This window comes from Melopsittacus undulatus, chromosome 7, assembly GCF_012275295.1.
Source record: "Melopsittacus undulatus isolate bMelUnd1 chromosome 7, bMelUnd1.mat.Z, whole genome shotgun sequence".
Classification (NCBI taxonomy): Eukaryota; Metazoa; Chordata; class Aves; order Psittaciformes; family Psittaculidae; genus Melopsittacus; species Melopsittacus undulatus.
Genome location: NC_047533.1, coordinates 47,061,213 through 47,079,520, shown reverse-complemented (window position 1 = coordinate 47,079,520; position 18,308 = coordinate 47,061,213). Strand labels below are relative to the sequence as shown.

The 18,308-nt window shown below is 50.7% G+C and overlaps 1 protein-coding gene across 2 annotated transcripts in view; it reads left to right on the top strand.

Annotated features, from left to right (window-relative positions):
- The first annotated feature begins 2,396 nt into the window (after nucleotides 1–2,396).
- The window catches only part of IGFBP7 (insulin like growth factor binding protein 7), a 19,705-nt gene continuing 3,793 nt past the window's right edge, over nucleotides 2,397–18,308 (top strand). For both annotated transcript variants that reach the window (XM_034064696.1, XM_034064695.1), the window contains exons 1-4: nucleotides 2,397–3,060; nucleotides 14,983–15,092; nucleotides 16,635–16,751; nucleotides 17,464–17,590. In XM_034064696.1, coding sequence (XP_033920587.1) covers nucleotides 2,412–3,060; nucleotides 14,983–15,092; nucleotides 16,635–16,751; nucleotides 17,464–17,590 — 1,003 coding nt within the window. In that variant the 5' untranslated portion in view covers nucleotides 2,397–2,411. The remainder of the gene's footprint in view (nucleotides 3,061–14,982; nucleotides 15,093–16,634; nucleotides 16,752–17,463; nucleotides 17,591–18,308) is intronic.

Genomic DNA, 18,308 nt, shown 5'->3' with positions numbered 1-18,308 from the left:
ATGGCTGAGAACACTGGGGCTGTTCACTCTGGAAAAGAGAAGGGTGTGTGGAGACCTCATAGCAGCCTTCCAGTATCTGAAATAGGGTCTACTGGATGCTGGAGAGGGAATCTTCATCAGGGACTGTAGTGACAGGACCAGGGGTAATAGTTTTAAACTTAAAGAGAGAAAGTTCAGGTTAGGTACAAGGAAGAAGTTCTTTACTGCTAGGGTGGTGAGGTACTGGAATGGGCTGCCCAGGGAGGCTGTGAATGCTCCATCCCTGGCAGTGCCCAAGGCCAGGTTGGACAGAGCCATGAGTGACGTGGTTTAGTGTGAGGTGTCCCTGCCTGTGGCAGGGGGGTTGGAACTGAATGATCTTAAGATCCTTTCCAACCCTAACTATTCTATGGTTCTATGATTCTATGATACCAGCATTTAAAATCCATCTGTTTCTGTTCTCACATAGTCTCTCCTATTGTCTGCTAAATCCTCCCCCTCCAAAGGCTCTGGAACCTCTCTCCTAACCCCAGGAGAGACCACCTAGCTCTGCCTCCCCCCTAACCTTTCTCACTGGAATGCTGCATGCAAAGACCATCTTGATGGTGAACTAGGGGATACCCATGTGAATGATGACATGGATCAAAATGTAAAAGCATGTTCACTGTATTCCTTCCACTAATGAATTAAATTCAATCCACCTCCGAAAATTTTATGCTGCTGAATACTAAGCATTGATTTGGGTGGAGCACTCAAATCCCAAGAAGCACAACACGAATGTACAGATTTATATTGGCACTCACTGAAATGTTACTGAAAATTCACTACTAAAACACCAGAAGCATTTAGTGTCATGTATTTGAATGGAGCAGCCTGCGGTGCACAAAAACACACACAGGCGCCCTCGGGGTGAAAAGAAGATGATGTGTAGGAGCCACAGAGGCAAAGCAAGATGAACCTGAAGCATACAGTAATTGATTAAATATCCCCAGGGAGGTGCAACCCAGCCTTGTCTTGCCCAGCCGCCTCTCTGCATACGCTACAGGGACCTCCTCTGCTTCCACAGCTCATAGGAAGGTCTGTAGATCAAGAAACGCTGAGCTAGAGTTAGGAAGAGACACTAGAGGTCCTTCTGCACCAAAGTAAGAACCAACACCTCCTTGAGAGGAAAAACTGCTCCAAGCAGAGGAAAGGGCACTCGCCTCCTTCTTTGGCACAGAAATCGAGATTCAAAGGGAAGAAAGGAAACGCGTTGGTGTCTTTTACTTCAGAGCTACATTTTTCTTCCTGCGAAGCACACTGCTGACAGCGACTTCGTGTCAGAAAGGCTTGCTCTGGTAAGCTACTAGAGGTTCCTTAACACCCTGTGGCTCTCAGCCCGTGAGGTACCAGGACTTCCGATAGCCTGACCAATAGGAATCTGAGGGCCCGTGAAGGAGATACCTAGCAGTCAGACAGAGGAAAGAGGTGAACTGTGAGAAGTGGTTTCTGTAGCTAGAGCTGGGTTTGGTAGATGTGTCTGTCCCTACTTCAATCACTTCACCCCTTTTTATCACTTCTATAAGTGATCAAATACCTGGAGGATGGCATAGTACTTGCTCATGAGGGCAGCCCTTCTCCAAGGAGAAAAGCACAGGACACTTCCAGGGTGAGGAGAGTGAAATCCAAGGATTTATGCAGATGCCATGATGCCCCAGGAGGAATGTCCCATGGTGGGCAGAAAGAGATGAGGAAGCATGCAGCAGAAGCCCATTCCCACAGTGGTGGCAGCTGAACAGGCATGAGTGGATCCACCCCTCCAGAGCAGATTTGAGGTTCTTGGAGAGCTCACAGCCTCTCCCAGCCAGAGACATGGTGACTCAGGGACCACTCAGTAGGACTTGGATGCTGGCAACACATACTGGGCAGCGCTGCATCCGCCATTTCACAGTGAAGGACACTGACTACCTCCATCCTTTTCTGCCCCAGAATGCCAAAGCAGTGCTCGCTGAGCGTTGCCTTGGTCTGGACTGCCCCACTCGAGGCGAAGCTCGCACACACTCGAGGTGAAGCCCTGCAGGCACAGCCAGGCCAGAGAGGGGGAACGAGTGCAAGGGCAGAAAAGAGCACACTCTGTGCCACCCCACCATGCAAGGGGTTTGCCAGCACCACGATGCTTTTGGGTGTTGTTGCACATTCAAGTCACCGTCCTGACAGGCTCAAGCATCATCGTCCAGCACTGCCTGAAGAATGTTCTCAGTTTCTGCCGGTGTCAACGTCTCCCTGTTCCTCGGGAACACCTCGGGAGCCATCCTGGTGCAGGTGCCACAAGCCAAGCTGAAGGAAGGCAGCGGGCAGCAGCGCTGTCCCGACTACCTACCAGGAAACCTGACAGACCGACAGCAGGGAGCTGAGCACGGCCGCTGGCAAGCACAGGTGGAGGGACCGGCGTGATGCCGGGGCTGAGGGGCAGCCGGGGCGGCACACGAACGGGACGGGGCAGAGGTCTGCGGTTCGAGGACGCCTCCCCTCCACGGCGGGGGCCGTCACCACGGCCGGGGCCGGGCCGGGGAGGGGTTTCCCCTCCTTGGTTTCCGCGCCTGCGGGGGCTGTCTGCGCCGTGCCGTGTCGCCATGTCGCCCTCCGCGCTGCTGCTGCCGCTGCTGGTGCTGGCGGTGCCCGCCCCGGCGGCGGCGGCGGGGGGCTGCGGGCCGTGCGAGGCGGCGCAGTGCCCGGCGCTGCCGCCGCGGGGCTGCCCGCTGGGCCGGGTGCGGGACGCCTGCGGCTGCTGCTGGCAGTGCGGGCGCGGCGAGGGCGAGGCGTGCGGTGGCGGCGGCGCTGCGGGAGGACGCTGCGCCCTCGGCCTCGAGTGCGTGAAGAGCCGCCAGCGCCGCAAAGCCAAGGGCGGCCCGGCCCCGGGGCCCCTTTTCCCCTCCGCCGGCGGCCCGCCCGGCGTGTGCCTCTGCAAGAGCCGCTACCCGGTGTGCGGCAGCGACGGGCTCACCTACAGCAGCGGGTGCCAGCTCCGCGCCGCCAGCCTGCGCGCCCAGAGCCGCGGCGAGCCTGCCATCAGCCAGCGCAGCAAGGGAGCCTGCGAACAAGGTGCGGGCGGCCGCGGGGAAGGGAGCGGGGAGGGAGGGAAGGTGTCCGTGCTGACGGACTTGACGGTGGAAAAGCCGGTCCCGAGTTCTCGCGCTGTTCTGTCCCGTCGGGATGCTTATCTATAAAGTCACGGTGATTTCAGAACCACCTTAAATGGACTTGAGAGTCCCGAGTGCTGAAGTGCAGCTGGCTAAACTTGGAGTGAGGCTTTAGACCAGCCCCAGAGGTGCAGAGAAACTTTGCCACTGTCTCTTGGCTTCCAGCTGTGCTGGAGCTACACTGCCTTCTTTTGCGTACTTTGTCTGCAGCTTGCGATTTGGGATGCTGCGGCATGGGACAAAAGGGTTGAGCCATCCAGGAGACTGCAGCCTTCCCGAGAAAAGGGAATGACTAAATGGATGTGGAAGCCACATAAATACAGAGCCAACATTCGCTGGCTTGCTTTTGGTTCAAAATGAAAGCAAGCAGTGACTTCCCTGTAAGCTGCACATGGCCGTTTCCACTTGCAGCATTTCCAACAGGAGCTCGATTCTTGCCAAGCTTTTGCTTAGGGATGGTGCTCGAGGATGAAACTGTTCTGCTACAGAGCCTTTACTAGAAATCCTGGCTTCTGAGAGTGGCTTTTGCTGGGAGTGAAGAAGGGAAGGAGGATGGGACATGAAACGCAAGCTACTTACCAAACGTCTCAAGGACATTATTAATGCAGCGCCAGTGCTGTTTTGGTGGAGGAGTGTTTCCATAAACACAGTATGTGTGGGTCACAACCTCCTCCTTCTCTATCTTGCCATAACTGAGGCTAAATATGTATTGAAAAAAAAATGTTCCTGAGACTCCCAAGGAAAGTATGAAAGGCTGGGTAAAGATTGGGCTGTGCACTTCAATTGTAAATCCAATGAGGAGTGACTGAGGGTGTTTAGTCTGAAGAAGATAAAGCTCAGGGGGGACCTTATTGCTCTCTACAGCTCTCTGAAAGGAGGTTGTAGTGAGGTGGGGGTCAGTCTCCTCTCCCAAGAAACAAGCGATAGGACAAGAGGTCAAGTTGTGCCAGGGAAGTTTAGGAAAAACTTCCTCACAGAGAGGCTGCTCTGCCGTTGGAACAGGCTGCCCAGGGGAGTGGTGGAGTCACTGTCCCTGGAAGTGTTCGCAGACTATGCAGATGAGACCCTTAGTGATATAGTTTAGTGGTGGTCTTGGCAGTCCTGGGGTAATGGTTGGACTTGATGATCCTAAAGGTCTTTTCCAACCCAGCTGATTCTGTGATTCTATTATTCTATTATGTTGCCCATTAAATGCCTTGTGTGGGTTTTCACAAACCTTGTGCAAAACATTAGGCTTATATATTAGTCAGGAACATTGTGGTACAGTGTTAATGCCTGGAGGGAAGGAGCTTTGGCTTTCAGGCTACTGTGGAATGAAACCAGAGCAGCCTCTCTCCAGACCTCTGGCTAGCATTTGGAAGGAGTCTTTCCTGCCCAGTTGCCCCAGGAGCTTCTCACAGCAGCCCTAAATATGTGTGCTGGTTTTGGTGTGTTGTCCCTGCCAGCCAGCCCAAGTAAGCAGATGTTTGTGAGGGATGCCTGAGGTCATGCTTCAGATATGTAGTTGAGAAGAGGGCTGTGTTCTCACTTGTCTCACCCAAAGCCACCTGGAGTTTGTGGCAAAAGAGGTATATTGATGCTCATATTGTAAGCTACTGCCCCAGCCCTTGTCTGCACTTGCCTGTGTCCACCCCAGGCTGTGTGCTGGCTTGGCCTGGTGGGGCCTGGCCCCAGGCTGTGGAGAGAGTTTGATTCGGTCAATGCAAACACAAGCTGCCAGGCAGGATGATAGGAGACCACCAACCCACCAGACTCAAACAGCTCCCCTGAGACTTTCTTCATCCTCTGGTCATCACAGCAGCAGCTGCTCTGAAGGGGGTCACGGTGCGGAACAGCCAAACTGTGTCCCTTCCTTGGAGAAGGTCCCTTTGGAGTTCAGATGTGCAGCAATTCTCCTTTGCAGGCTGCTGCCTGTTGTTTAAGAGCCTTGCTGAGCATGTGGTGCCAAGCCTCTGGCAGAAAGTCCCTCATCTGTCAGTCAGCTCTTCTTTTGCCTCCTGTTGCTGGGACTGCTCTGACCCAGCATCTCCGGGAAAGGAGCAGCAGGGATGTCAGCAGCAGTGTCGGAACTGACTCAGCTTCCCTCGACTGAGTGAACCTTCCTGGTGCCATGGACCTTCTGGTGATACGCATCACTCCATGGCAGGGACTCAGCCCACACACATGTAGACATCTGGAAGTATTTGTGTAGCCCTCAGGACCTCCTGGCAGTGAGGACTGTTGGGTGGGGAGGGATGTTATAATCTCCACATGCATTTTGAAACAATGGCTGGAGAGAATATCCATCGCATCAGCCCCGGAGGGGAGAGCCTCCTTCAGTATCTCTCCAGATAGCAGACAGCACTTGTCTGGGTTTATTAAAGAGCCTAGATGCTGTGGGAGTCAATGAGTGGAAGTTCTGGCTTTTGCTATTTCCAACCACAATTGGATGTGGTCTTGAGGCACTGTTTAGAGTGGGATCCGGCACAGGGAGACCACAAACAGGCACGATCATTCGTGTGACAGCTTTTACACAGAAAGAAGTCCTTGGGGGACAGGGGACTGGGACTTTTTGCTTATGGCAGATGAGCTCTGAGGGGTCTGCATGCACTTGCTGGACTATCTGTTTGGGTCCAAGAGCAAGCAGCCTCTCAAGTCTGAGAAGAGATCCAGAAAAAACATGTTTCCAGCAGTGGGTCCTAAGTGTGTTCTTGTGTTTTTCAAGTGGAGCTGGAGAGGGAAGGTTTGTTTCGTACATCCTATTTGAAAGCTGGTCCTCAGGAAAGGAAATGCAGAGCTGTGTCTGTCTGTTGGCCTTTGCTGTCGTCAGCAGGAAGGGCGGCAGCTGGAGATGGGGCATCCAGCAGAAGAAGGGAACGCATCTGGGAACAGCTTACTGATAGGTGCTCCTCCTCACCCACCCTAGTGCTATGGTAAGCTGGGGGTGGCAGGGCAGGAGGCAGGACACAGACAGATGCAAATGGGGCAAACACCGCCAGCTTATCCCTTTCTTGATTCCTGTCACTGTCTACTCAAACCTCACCTCCCAGGCAATGTGGGCATGAGGCTTAATTGCAGCCACCTCTTCTTCTGCCATGAAATACATGCTTGAGACAGGGATTGGCCAGAAGCAATTAAAAGATTTGGGCTCCTATTACTTGGTTAATTGGGGCTGCATTTCATACCCTCTCTCTTGCCTTGTCTCCTTCTCTGTCCCATATGTACCAGGTCTGAAGAGGGTCTGAAGGAGGTATACCTGCTGGGAGGGGCAGTCCTACTGATCTGTCATGGGCAATACCAAAGGGGCATCAATAAAGACACCTGGAAATAAAGCACTCGGTGGCATAAGGCTTCAGATACAAGCTACTCCTTCAGACATGCATCTTTACACCACAGATGTATTTCAAATGGGATAAAAGTTCATTAAAATCATATCTGACAAAGCTGACCAAATGCATGTCCAGTTGAGCTTTACATATTCATCACTGTGCCTATTGCAGGGTTTTCTGTGTGATGCTCAGTAGTTTTTGCTTGCTAAGAGACACTGCTCACTGACTGGGAAAAACTTGGATGCTTCGTTGTTGTTAAATAGCAGAAGGAAGGAGCCAGTTCTTGACCCTACATAATTTGCCTTGACCTTGTCCTTGGAAGTCTTTTTCTGCTGCTCGTTTCCCAGACATCTCAGATCTGATGCCTGTGTTCTTTGTACAAAAATAATGAAGCCATGCAGAAAAGGTATTTCCTTTGCAGCCAAAACTTCCTGCTGGAGGGACAAGAAAGGCACAGTTGAGAAGAGCTTGAGAGGACTGAAATAACCCTTGCTATACCTGCATTTGGCAGGTGCAGGGATCCAGGCAGTCCTTCCTGGAGTGGGGATCATTTGGAACATCTGGAAAAAGGCACCCTCCTTGATTCCTGACTCCTTGAGGCTGTCTGCCTGCTGTGTCAGCAGTGTCTGCGCCTGTGTTTGCACTGGGGAAGCAGGCAGTGATGTCGTGGTGCTCCCTCCTGGCTGGGCTTGTGCTGTGCCCTCAAACTTGCATTCACAACTGGCTCTGGGTTGGATCCCTACCAGGGAGCCACTGCCTGCATCCCATCTCTACCCCAGAAGCCTCTTTGTAGCTAATCCGAAGCCAGGCAGGAGATGGAGCTGTGACGTTTTCCAGCTGCTTTCCAGCATTGTCTTTAAATGGATTGGCCTTTTGCTCTCTGCCTACAAATATGCATAGCTGTGCTTGGGTCTGCTGCCAGCTCTCACAGGCGGGGCAGGCCAATATACATAGCAGAGGCTTGATGGTGGGGCAGGTACGGTCAGGGATGCTGCCAGCTGTGCACAGATGTTCAGAAAAGCCTCTTAGTGAGTTAATGGCTTCACTGAGATTAATGTATCAGTGCACACACTGAGGCTGTTTATGGACAGCTAGGACCTGGGCCAGGAGGACCACGGAAAACCAGCTGGTATAAAGAATTGCAGCTGCATGGCTTAGCTCAAGCCAGGCAGAAAAATAACTTCCCAGCATCAACCCTCATCAAAAACCTAGCAGGGATTTTGGCATGATGAGCTCTCTGAGTTGAAAAATACCAGGCATAGACTTGTTGCCTAACCAGTGCAAGAAAGGAGAAATACCTTCAAGTCTCTCTTATCATGAACTGCCAGCAAATACTTGCTTCAAGGAACATGTCATGACGGCTGGAAATGCTGCTTTGTATTGTTGCCTCATTACAGCCCGAAGGCCTTATGGGTTGAAGTCCCTGATACTTGTTCCAGCAGAGTTGGGATGTCCAGGTTATTATGCTGTTGTCAGTCAAGGCTTTGTCTATATTTGTCCTGGGTTCAGCAGTAGCAGTCATTTTTCTCCTTAGTAGCTGGTGCAGTGCTGTGTTTTTGACTGTCAGCCTGGGAATAGCGCTGATAACACCGATGTTTTATAGTTGTTGCTCAGTAATGTTTAGTCCGATCAAGGACTTTTTTCAGTCCCATGCTCTGCCAGCAAAGAGGGGCATGGGAAGCCAGGAGGAAGCAGAGACAGGATACCTGACCCAAACTAGCTAAAGAGGTATTCCATACCACAGCACTTCATACCTAGGATGTAGAGCTGGGGGCAGTTACCTGGAAGGGCTAGATCACTGCTTGGGTTGGGCTGGGTATCGGTTGGGTGGTGAGCAGTTGTATTCTTTTCCCTTGCTATTTCCCTTGCATTACTATTACTGGTGGCAGCAGCAGTGGTTTGTGTTATACCTTAGTTACTGGACTGCTCTTATCTCAGCCTTGTGGGAGTTACATTCTTTCCATTCTCCTTCCCCATTGTCGGGAGCAGAGGGAAGAAAGAAGTTGAGAAGTGAGCAAGCGGCTGCATGGTTCTGAGTTACCAGCTGGGCTTAAACCACAACAGTTCTTTTTGGTGCCCAATGTGGAGCTCAGACCCACCATGCTGAGATTAAGAGTCTGAGCTAGCTTCTCGTGTTCTTGTGCTCTCAGTTCTCTCCTGGTGGGAGGTACCTGGTTTCTTGGACCTCCACAGGGCTTAAAAATGGGCTGATTGACTTAGGATGGTGGTTGCCAGCCTCCTGTGGAGACTGACAGCCCCAGGGGCAAGTACACCACCCAAATTCCTGCCACTTTGCCCCAGCAGTGATTTTGCTTGCCTGGTGCCTCAGTGTCCCATAAAGCTACGTCTGTGCTGCAAAGGAAGGGGTGTCAAGTTCCCACAGGACAATTTTAAGTCAAGAAGCATAAATCACATCTGTTGTCTCATTCCATCCAAATTCAACTGTTGAGGCTTTCACAGAAATATTTTAGATTGAGGGTGGTTTGTTTGGTTTTTTTTTTAATCCACTGCCAGAATAAAGCAGAAACAGGGGTTTAGAAGAAAACCTGGGGGATGGCAGACTGCTGTTATCACTGATGCTGGCTCATCTTCTGCCTTAAATTCAAATGCTCCCAACTCTTTTAGATACCAGAGAGCATAGTTCACATCTGATCACATTTTGCAAGAAACTCTTCTGGACTGTGCTTTTTAGTTAGCAAGTGGCTAAGGTTGTGTCAGTTCTTTCGTCCCTTTCTTCCTTTCCTGGATTTTAAGGATATCCACATTTTATCAGTGCTTTCTTCTTTGTTTGGGAAAGAGAGATTTAGACAAGTTTTTGCTAAGTCATCTGTGTCTGTAAGTGAACCGAATTCCCTCATTCTCCTGGGAAGCTGTTTTGGGTTTCTGGATCAGCTGGGAGTGGGGGTTTTGCAGCAGTGCCCTGCTATCTACTTTTTCCCACTGCAAAGTGTTGCATTCACAGGTGGATCTTGCCAGCATTTTTGTGCTGCATCCAGGGAGTCCATGGCAGAGCAGAGCTGCACAGATACATGGTGGGGTTGCACCTTTTGTTGTGTACCACAGGGTCCTTTCAGATGGAGAGTGGTATGGGGATATGATACCTGTCAGTGTGCTCCCTGCTTTCGCAGCACACAGTGCACTGGAATGTTAAGACAGAGGTTATAGGGCTGAAGCTCTAAGCTGGTATGTTTAAAACTCATCTGTAACTTTGGGATTTTCCACTGTTATAGGAAAGCCACAAATTCTTCCTTTGAAGGCATTTAGTTATTTGAAATGGTTTTGGTTCATTGGAGCTTGAGTTTTTATGGTTACTGTGCTAAAATCTCATTAGGGAGGCTGTTTAATGTATTACTCAGCAGCTCAGGGCCTCTGTGAGAGCACCAGTATGCCAGAGACTATGCAAGCCCCTCCATTGCCCAAGGAGATCCCATATTTCACCTGTGTCTTCATCCTCAATCATTTAGCATATCCAAAATCACTAGGAAGGAATTATTACAGATCAGCAAATTCCTCCCCATGTTTGGTTTTTCTGTGGCTGGAAAGGCATGTTGTATTCAGAAAAATCCTTTGTTGTGCTGATTTTATTCAGGTTCATACTAAATAGGAGATTATCACATAACAAGTCTAATCAGGTTGGAATTTTAAAAGCCCTCTTTGCTTTTCCATGCATAAATGCTGCCATGCCTTGTTTCCGTGTCTCCCACCGCAAGCTTTTCACATTCTTTCTGGGCTTTAGCTCGTGGTCATCCTTGTGCCATAATGAAAGGGGGTTTAGTGAAACGGAACCAAGGGTACACAAAGAGAAGAGGGAAGATGGTAGTTCTGGATGTCACAGAGTTTCCTTCTGTAGCTAACTCCACAGTATTAAGATTCTACAGCTGGGTCGGAGCAATCCCAGTGACAGCTACAGGTTGGGCAGAGAACAGATTCAGAGCAGGCCTGCAGAGAAGGACTTGGGGGTGTTGGTCGATGAGAAAATGAACATGAGCCAGCTTCAGTGTGTACTCGCAGTCCAGAAAGCCAACCGTATCCTGGGCTGCATCAAAAGGAGCATGACCAGCAGGTCAAAGGAGGTGATCCTGCCCCTCTACTCTGCTCTCGTGAGACCTCACTTGGAGTATTGTGTGCAGTTCTGGTGCCCTCAACATCAAAAGGACATGGAACTGTTGGAACAAGTCCAGAGGAGACCACGAGGATGATCAGGGGGCTGGAGCACCTCCCATATGAAGACAGGCTGAGAGAGTTGGGGCTGTTAAGCCTGGAGAAGAGAAGGCTGCGTGGAGACCTCATAGCAGCCTTCCAGTATCGGAAGGGGGCCTACAGGGATGCTGGAGAGGGACTCTTCACTAGGGACTGTAGTGATAGGACAAGGGGTAATGGGTTAAAACTTAAACAGGGAAAGTTTAGATTGGACATAAGGAAGAAGTTCATTACTGTAAGGGTGGTGAGGCACTGGAATGGGTTGCCAAGGAAAGTTGTGAATGCTCCATTCCTGGCAGTGCTCAAGGCCAGGTTGGACAGAGCCTTGGATGACATGGTTTAGTGTGAGGTATCCCTGCCCATGGCAGGGGGATTGGAACTGGATGACCTTAAGGTCCTTTCTAACCCCAACTATTCTATGATTCTATGACTCTATGCTGCTTACAGAAGGTTTTCCTGTATCCATATAAAGTAATTTTGAAGGGAAAATACTTTCCCAGCAACTTTGGAGACTGGGGTGGGTCTATTTTCAGACTTGCAAGAGCTTGTGAGGGTGAACAATGTCTGCCTTTGACTTTGATTTGCTGTTTTGCGGGGAGTGTTCCCAAGTGGCTAGGCAATGCAGTGCTTAGGAGCTGGCTGGGAACCAAGCTGCTGCCCGTGCAAGCTTCAGCGTGTGCTACATAGCTTTGTATGTTCACGGTCAGGACTTCCTGTGCCGGAGCGTACCCCACAGTGCTTAATATTAAGCTTATTTTTGCCTTTAATGGTGTACCTGTAGCCCCTTGATTTTATCACCAAAGTTACTGCTCTGCTTGCTGGAGTGTGATTAATCTGTGTGTGTGCAGACACCAAAGTCAGTGAGGACCAGCTAACCGTGAGCTGTGACAGAACATCCAGGTACCAGTGAGGGTGGGCTGGGAGATGCCATATCTCTGCTGTGGATGAGCAGAGAGGAGGTGCCCGGTGAAGGAGGGGTGTTGAGAACAGATGCCAAATGATAGCCTCATCCAGGAAGTCACCGGCTTTGCTGTGTAACCACATTGGCAGTGGTGACCATTATCACTAGCAGGTGCAACCCATGATTCCTTATCCTGAAGGAAGCACACAGAAAAAGATTCCCCTTTGTGGGCAGTGCAGTAAATAGAGCAGCAATGCCTCTGAGATGCAGGATGTAGGATGAGGGCCAGCTGGCTCCTTGCTGACAGGAATCACGTCATCTGCTCTGCACAGGGTGAGCTTGGTTCCAGTCCTGCTGAGCACATGGTGGCCTTGCTTCCTTCACAAAGACCCTGGAAGCGAGAGGGGTGACTGGCAGGAGGGAATGTCCTCACATCCTCTGAAGTCCCTGCAAGGCTCAGACATCCCCTGCTGCTCCTCCTGTGGCAGGTTGCCATGTCCCTTGTCCATCTCTGGCTGCTTCAGGGGGCTGTGGGAGAGAGTGTGAGTGGGACCAGCACAGACACTACTCAGGTGCCATGTACCTGGGTGTCAGCTCACTGTGGTGGGAGTCCAGCTGCTGCTATGTCCTGTCGTGATTTGACTTTATATCTGCTGACTTCTTGGCCTTTCTCATTTGTTTTGAGTGGAGGAAGAAGCCCAGCTCTAGAGTTTTGGCTGTCTGGATTCAAGTCAAATATCTCAAGAGACAGCACTGACTCTTCCCATGACACTGCTGCATCTCTTGGGATGTGCATTCTTTCCTGACCTCAGGGCCGTGCTAGATAGAGGCAGAGGCCTGTGAATGCTCCCAGTTCATTTTGCAGCCAAAGGCAGAGTCTCACATTCCTCATGGTTAGATGAGGATGTACTTCCTGGGGGAATGGGTTAAAACTTGGAACAGGGGAAGTTTAAATTGGATATAAGGAAGAAATTCTTTACTGTTAGGGTGGTGAGGCACTGGAATGAGTTGCTCAGGGAAGTTGTGAATGCTTCATCCCTGGCAGTGCTCAAGGCCAGGTTGGACAGAGCCTTGGGTGACATGGTTTATTTAGTGTGAGGTGTCCCTGCCCATGGCAGAGGGGTTGGAACTGGATGATCTTAAGGTCCTTTCCAACCCTAACTATTCTATGATTCCTGAGCTTGAGCTCTGGGCTGCCTCACCTATGTCCAGGCTCTAGCTGTGCAGTGGTGGTTGCGCAGAGCCAGCTGTGAAGCTGTGCAGGCAATTGCCCATGCTAGCAGAGATGAACAGCTTCTCCTCAACCAGGAGGGCAGCAGAAATTCCCTCTGTCTTTTTCTCTGCCAGCAGTTGCTGTAGGAAAATCCTGCTGTGATCTGTTCCTGGCAGGGTGAGTGAATATCCATGGGCAGGGGGAGTCCAGGCCCTTGACACAGGGGGAAACTCCGTGACAGCGAAGGCTGAGACACCGCAGGTAGTGGATTTAGTGGTGTGTTGAATGCTGCCAGTTATCAACCAGGGAAGAACTGAGCCAGATCCCAGGAGAGCATAGCGGTGCCTTAAAATCCATCTGTTTTTTTAAGTAAGAATCTGTGGTGGAACACGGCAGTCATATGGGGTCTGCTGCATTTCTCCTGCTTCATGGAGAACCCCAGCAACTGGTCATAAAGAGGACAGTGTCATACAGGGCCAAATGTAGCCCTGTCTCTCAGGGACAGGTCTCAAGCTCTGCCCCAGGAAGGGCACCTTGCATGTGGAGGGCTCTGCATGGCTGGAGCAGAAGGCAGCAGCAGCACTAGGCTATGCTGGGGATACATCTGCTGGCAGCCCTTGCAGAGCATGGTGTGAGCTAAGCTGCCTGGGGACACTGGGTCTCAGGAGCTGCCCTGTTGTCCCTATTGTTCTGGGGACACCAGAGAAAGAACAGGAAACAGCCGTGCTGGGGAAAGGGAGCAGTGTGTGACCTGAGGTGGCCCCATCATGTCCTGGGGATGACAACACACAGCCCTGCTGCTGCGCAGGGGCCAGCCACATGCTCAGGTCCCTGTGTTAGCCCCATGATAGCCCCACTGTGCTACGCTATGGTTGTACTCAGGGCAACAGTCTCCAGTGGGCTGTTGCTGAGAGTGCAGAGCTGGACATGGTCTGGAGGTATACAGATCTGCTCTGGGTCACCTGAAGCCAGAATAACTCCAGTTCCCTTCCATAGAGGAAAGGGTACTGTGTCTCCAGCACATCCCTCTCTTGGCCAGTATGCAGAAATCAGTGCCTGCAGCAACACAACCAGCAACAGGATAAGTGATGGAATGAAACCTTTCCTAAAACCTGTTCTCAGCTGAGACACTTCTGTGGGAACACACCAGCTGCTCACAAGTGGGGAGCCACCTCGGCATCCCTTGGAATGAGACAGAGGGATGGCTGATACCCTCTGGCTTGTGATACCAGTGTGGCTCTGCTCCTAGATCCCTAGACAAAAAGCTGCCAGCTCTCTGCTGGAAGGTGTTGGTGCAGTGGGATGCACCTGAAACCTGCTCCCTGCTGCCTGCAAGAAGGCTGCAGGGCAGAGTAAACATCCAGGGCTGAGATCAGTACATGTTTGGGACCACAGAAGGAGCATGAGGATCCCAGTCTGCTCCTTTTTTACAAGGCTGGGAATGAGCCATGGTCTCTGAGCCAGCATATCCAGGGGCTTCAGTTGGGCTGGCTCTGGAGTACTTGTAGGAAATGCCTTCTCCTCATGGAGCCTAATGGGAGTTTCAGCTTCTGGTTACTCCCTGCATCTTTGGAGCAAAGGGGAAAAGCTGCTGTGTTCTTCAAGCTATCAATAAGTGGAAATAAACACTATGTGCTCCTTTGGTCTGCATTTCCTATTGTCGGGAATTAATAGCTGCATTTTGCAAAACAGCCCCACTGAAGAGGGGTTGAACAGAAAAGGTCATTCTTCCCTTCCTGGTTTATGTCTCCAGCATTTCCCAGCCTGAGGGGTAAACATCTCCAAACAGATCTGCAAAACAGCTCTGTTCCTATCTGATCTTGGAAGCAACTCACTGTTTAACCAGGGATTGGAGCTCTCTGGGGAGAAATGGAGCCTTGCATTCACCTGGTCCCTTCCCAGCTCTCTCCCAGGGACAGAGCTCTGCCATCCTCCAGCCAGCATCCTTTGGCTGAACACTGCACCCAGGTAGAACGGGAGCAGCACAATGCTGAATTCTGCTAGCCAGCTGCCATAGGCTTTGCTACAGATTGAAATCATGCAGGGAAAAAGGATGCTGCAAAGCTGGCCAGGTGGCCCAAAAGAGTGGGACCCATCCAGCTTCCCCAAAACTCATCGGAAGTGATTGGCCCCACTTAAGAGACTAGCAAGAAAACACGCTTGCTGTCACATGGTGCTTAAAAGCATTTCTCCCTTTTGCAGGACCCTCCATAGTGACTCCTCCTAAGGACATCTGGAATGTGACAGGAGCACAGATCTACCTGAGCTGTGAGGTTATTGGCATCCCAACCCCTGTCCTCATCTGGAACAAGGTAAGAGCCCTGCTAGGAGCTCTTAGAGCATTGGAAACCTGAGGCAGCTGAAACTGCCTGGTAAGCATAAAGGCCGTAGCAGATTCCTCCTTGGAAACACTCATCTTTGATGAGTTCTCCCACATGTGCACTTCTGTCCGCCCCCAAACATCTGGCTTTGCTTAACCTTTAGTCACTGCTTTCTCTAAACTCTATTTGATCCCGAGGCAGAGGAGGACTTGTGCTTGTCTTGGTAGCGCCTGTTATCCTGAGCATGCCAGGAATGTTCCTTGACCTGCCATCACCCTGCTGACGGCAGCGACTCCAGGGTGTCTGGACACAGGTCGCCCACATCAGGAGCAGGAACCACATGGGGCAGTCCTCTCCCTTAGCTGGCTGCATGCTGGGTTTGACAGTGTTGGTAGTGTCTGGCTTAGGGCAGGGCCAGCATTAGGCAAAGAGGATCCCAGACATAAGGCTGAGAGGCACTGCGTAGCCCCTGTAGCCTCTTAAAATGCCACAGGTTTGTGGACACTTGGGCCAGGTCTTTAAATTAAGATGAAGCAATACTAGTTTAAGAATACAGCCCAAATATCACTCTGTTCTGAAGCAGCAGGCTTTATTCATAGTGCTCCCAGAACAGACTCTTGCGTGAGCATACAATGTAGGCATGTTGTCTCAAGCAGGATTTTCTGCTTATATACAAGCAGATGCCTTGTTTACACTGACTCTCAGTGCTGATCTGCTTTTTGTGCCTCTTCCTCATGGCTGAGAGACTGCTTGACCTGGTGATAACAAGGGCTGAGCACCACTTATCCCACGCTCTGCTCTGGGCTCAGATACAGAGCGCTGGGGAATGACTGCACTGCTGCTCTCACAGATGCTGTGCCCACCATGAGGGACTGCCTGGTTTGCTGTTGCAGAAGCCTGCAGGGCTTGTTGCTGGCCTGTTGGGAAGAGGATAGATGCAGGAAGAGCATCTATCATCTTGCCTGTCATCTAACTCTGATATGGGGAGACCCCATTCTAGGAGCAACATACAGACACTCAATTCTCTGCTACTGCTACTCTAAAAAGCCTCATCATCAGGAGTCTTTCTGAACAAGGACCACAGTCAGCTCCTGCTGTCCCTACAGTCCCAAGCCAGAAGGTAGCAGCTCCAGTCTGCTGCAGGCAGCCAAATCCTCCTTGTTCAGCACAGACATCATTCGATGGGCTAAACACTGCCTTGGGAACACACACCCAAATTCCATGAGACCAAGTTGGTGCAGGGCATGTCTGCACGCCCCAGAAAGCTGCTCGCTTTACTTGTTCCTATTGAGGCAAGGGGAATGCAGCCTCAGTGTAGACACTGAAGCACTGGGGTAGTGAGGCTGCAGTGCACAGAAGATAAGGTGAAATGCTGGCACTAGAAAAAACTGGCACCTACCACTTGTGTGCGGTACTGCACAAAACACATTCATATAAAAGTAGTGCTGATCTTTTCTGTATGCAGGTGTGATCCTAACAGTTCTAATATAAATGAGCCCCAAAACTCTTCACCCTCTCTGCCCTTCTGTTTAGATAATTCGGGGTCAGTATGGTGTCCAGAGAATGGAGCTTCTGCCTGGAGACCGGGAGAACTTGGCTATCCAGACCCGAGGGGGCCCTGAGAAACACGAAGTGACTGGCTGGGTGCTTGTAAGTACTTTGTGTGTGCACAGAGCAGCACAAACAGCACTAGTGTAGGTTGCAAACAGCCCATGCACAGAGAACAGTACAGAAGGCACATGGCAACAGGCAGGACATCTAAAGGAAGATAACCTGTGTCTCATCCATTGCAGTTTTTCACCTCTGTCACACACAGCAGAAGCATGCATTCTATGATCGGAGAAGACTAGGCTTAAGTAAAGGATCTCCTTTCCATATGTCATTACTTTTCTGCTGCCATTATTGGAAGGAGACCCTCACCATGTCTAGGGAGGAATGGGTACAAATGCAAGGAAGGACATCACCTCCCTGAGAGTAGCACAGCTCACAGAAGCTGTCTGCTCTCACTCAACAGGCCTGGGCTACAGGAGTACTTGCAGGCTAATTGGCACTTGCCACACATCAGGAGAGCTGTTGTGCATCCCAGTAAGGGAACTGCAAGTATGATGGCTCCCAGAAGCAGGGGAGCACAGGTTAGGGTGCTGGTTCCCACAGCATTTGCAAAAGCAGAGGTGGAAACAAGGGAAAGGAGGTGGAGACAAGCCACTGCAATCTGAACCAGGTTGTTTAGAGCAGACAGAAGAAAGCATGTTGTCAGTGTGGTCCCTCAGGGTTAACTATACTTCACACAGTAGATACCTTAAAACAGAAGCACCTTTACCTGTGCACAAGATACTTACTGGGGAGATGTTTCTTTCTCTAGATATCTCCTCTGAGCAAAGAGGATGCTGGAGAATACGAGTGTCACGCATCAAATGCCAAAGGAGAGGCAACAGCTTCTGCAAAAATCCATGTTGTAGAAACTCTGCATGAAATAGCTCTGACCAAAGGTAGGTAATGTGGATGGACACTCTTCAGCTCTTCCCCCTCACACTTTACTCAGTTATTTGGTACAGAAGGACCACCTCTGTTCAGAACATTCCCAGCAAATGTCAGCTGCCAGGGCTCTCAAGGGATTTGCTCAGTAATCCCCAAATGCTGCAAAGTACTGGATATTAAGATACCAAATTAAACCCACTTTTTGGTTGTTTTTTTTTTTTTTGAGGGGAGGGGGGTTTAGGAAGCAACTTTCAGTGGTTTTCCAGCCCTAAGTTTGTATTTTCCTGCCCATCTCTCCTGGGAGCAGTATTGTCACAACCAGTCCCAAGGGAGAGGCAAACTTAAAGCACTTAAATTCCTGCCAAGTCCCTGCATCTCCTTATTCTTCTTCATCCTGGAAACATTCCAGTCCCTGCCGTTCTCTCTGCCTGCTGGAGTGTCACACCAGGGAGGCCACAGCAGGCCTTTAGGCAAGACCTGAAGCTTTTACCCTCCAGCCCCCAGACATATTTCAAACCCAGGTCCTCTTTGCCAGGCTGCATGCAAAGCTGATGGCAAACCAATCACCCTCATTCCAGCTGCACAAAAAGGATGGCTTAGTACCACAGCCACATATGCTTCAGAATAAATCCTGAGCTGGTATAGTAACTGTAACCATGCCAGAGGCAGAGGCACTGGGAACAAAGCATCCAGCTACAGAATAGTGCTGCCTAAACCCACTTCTGGACA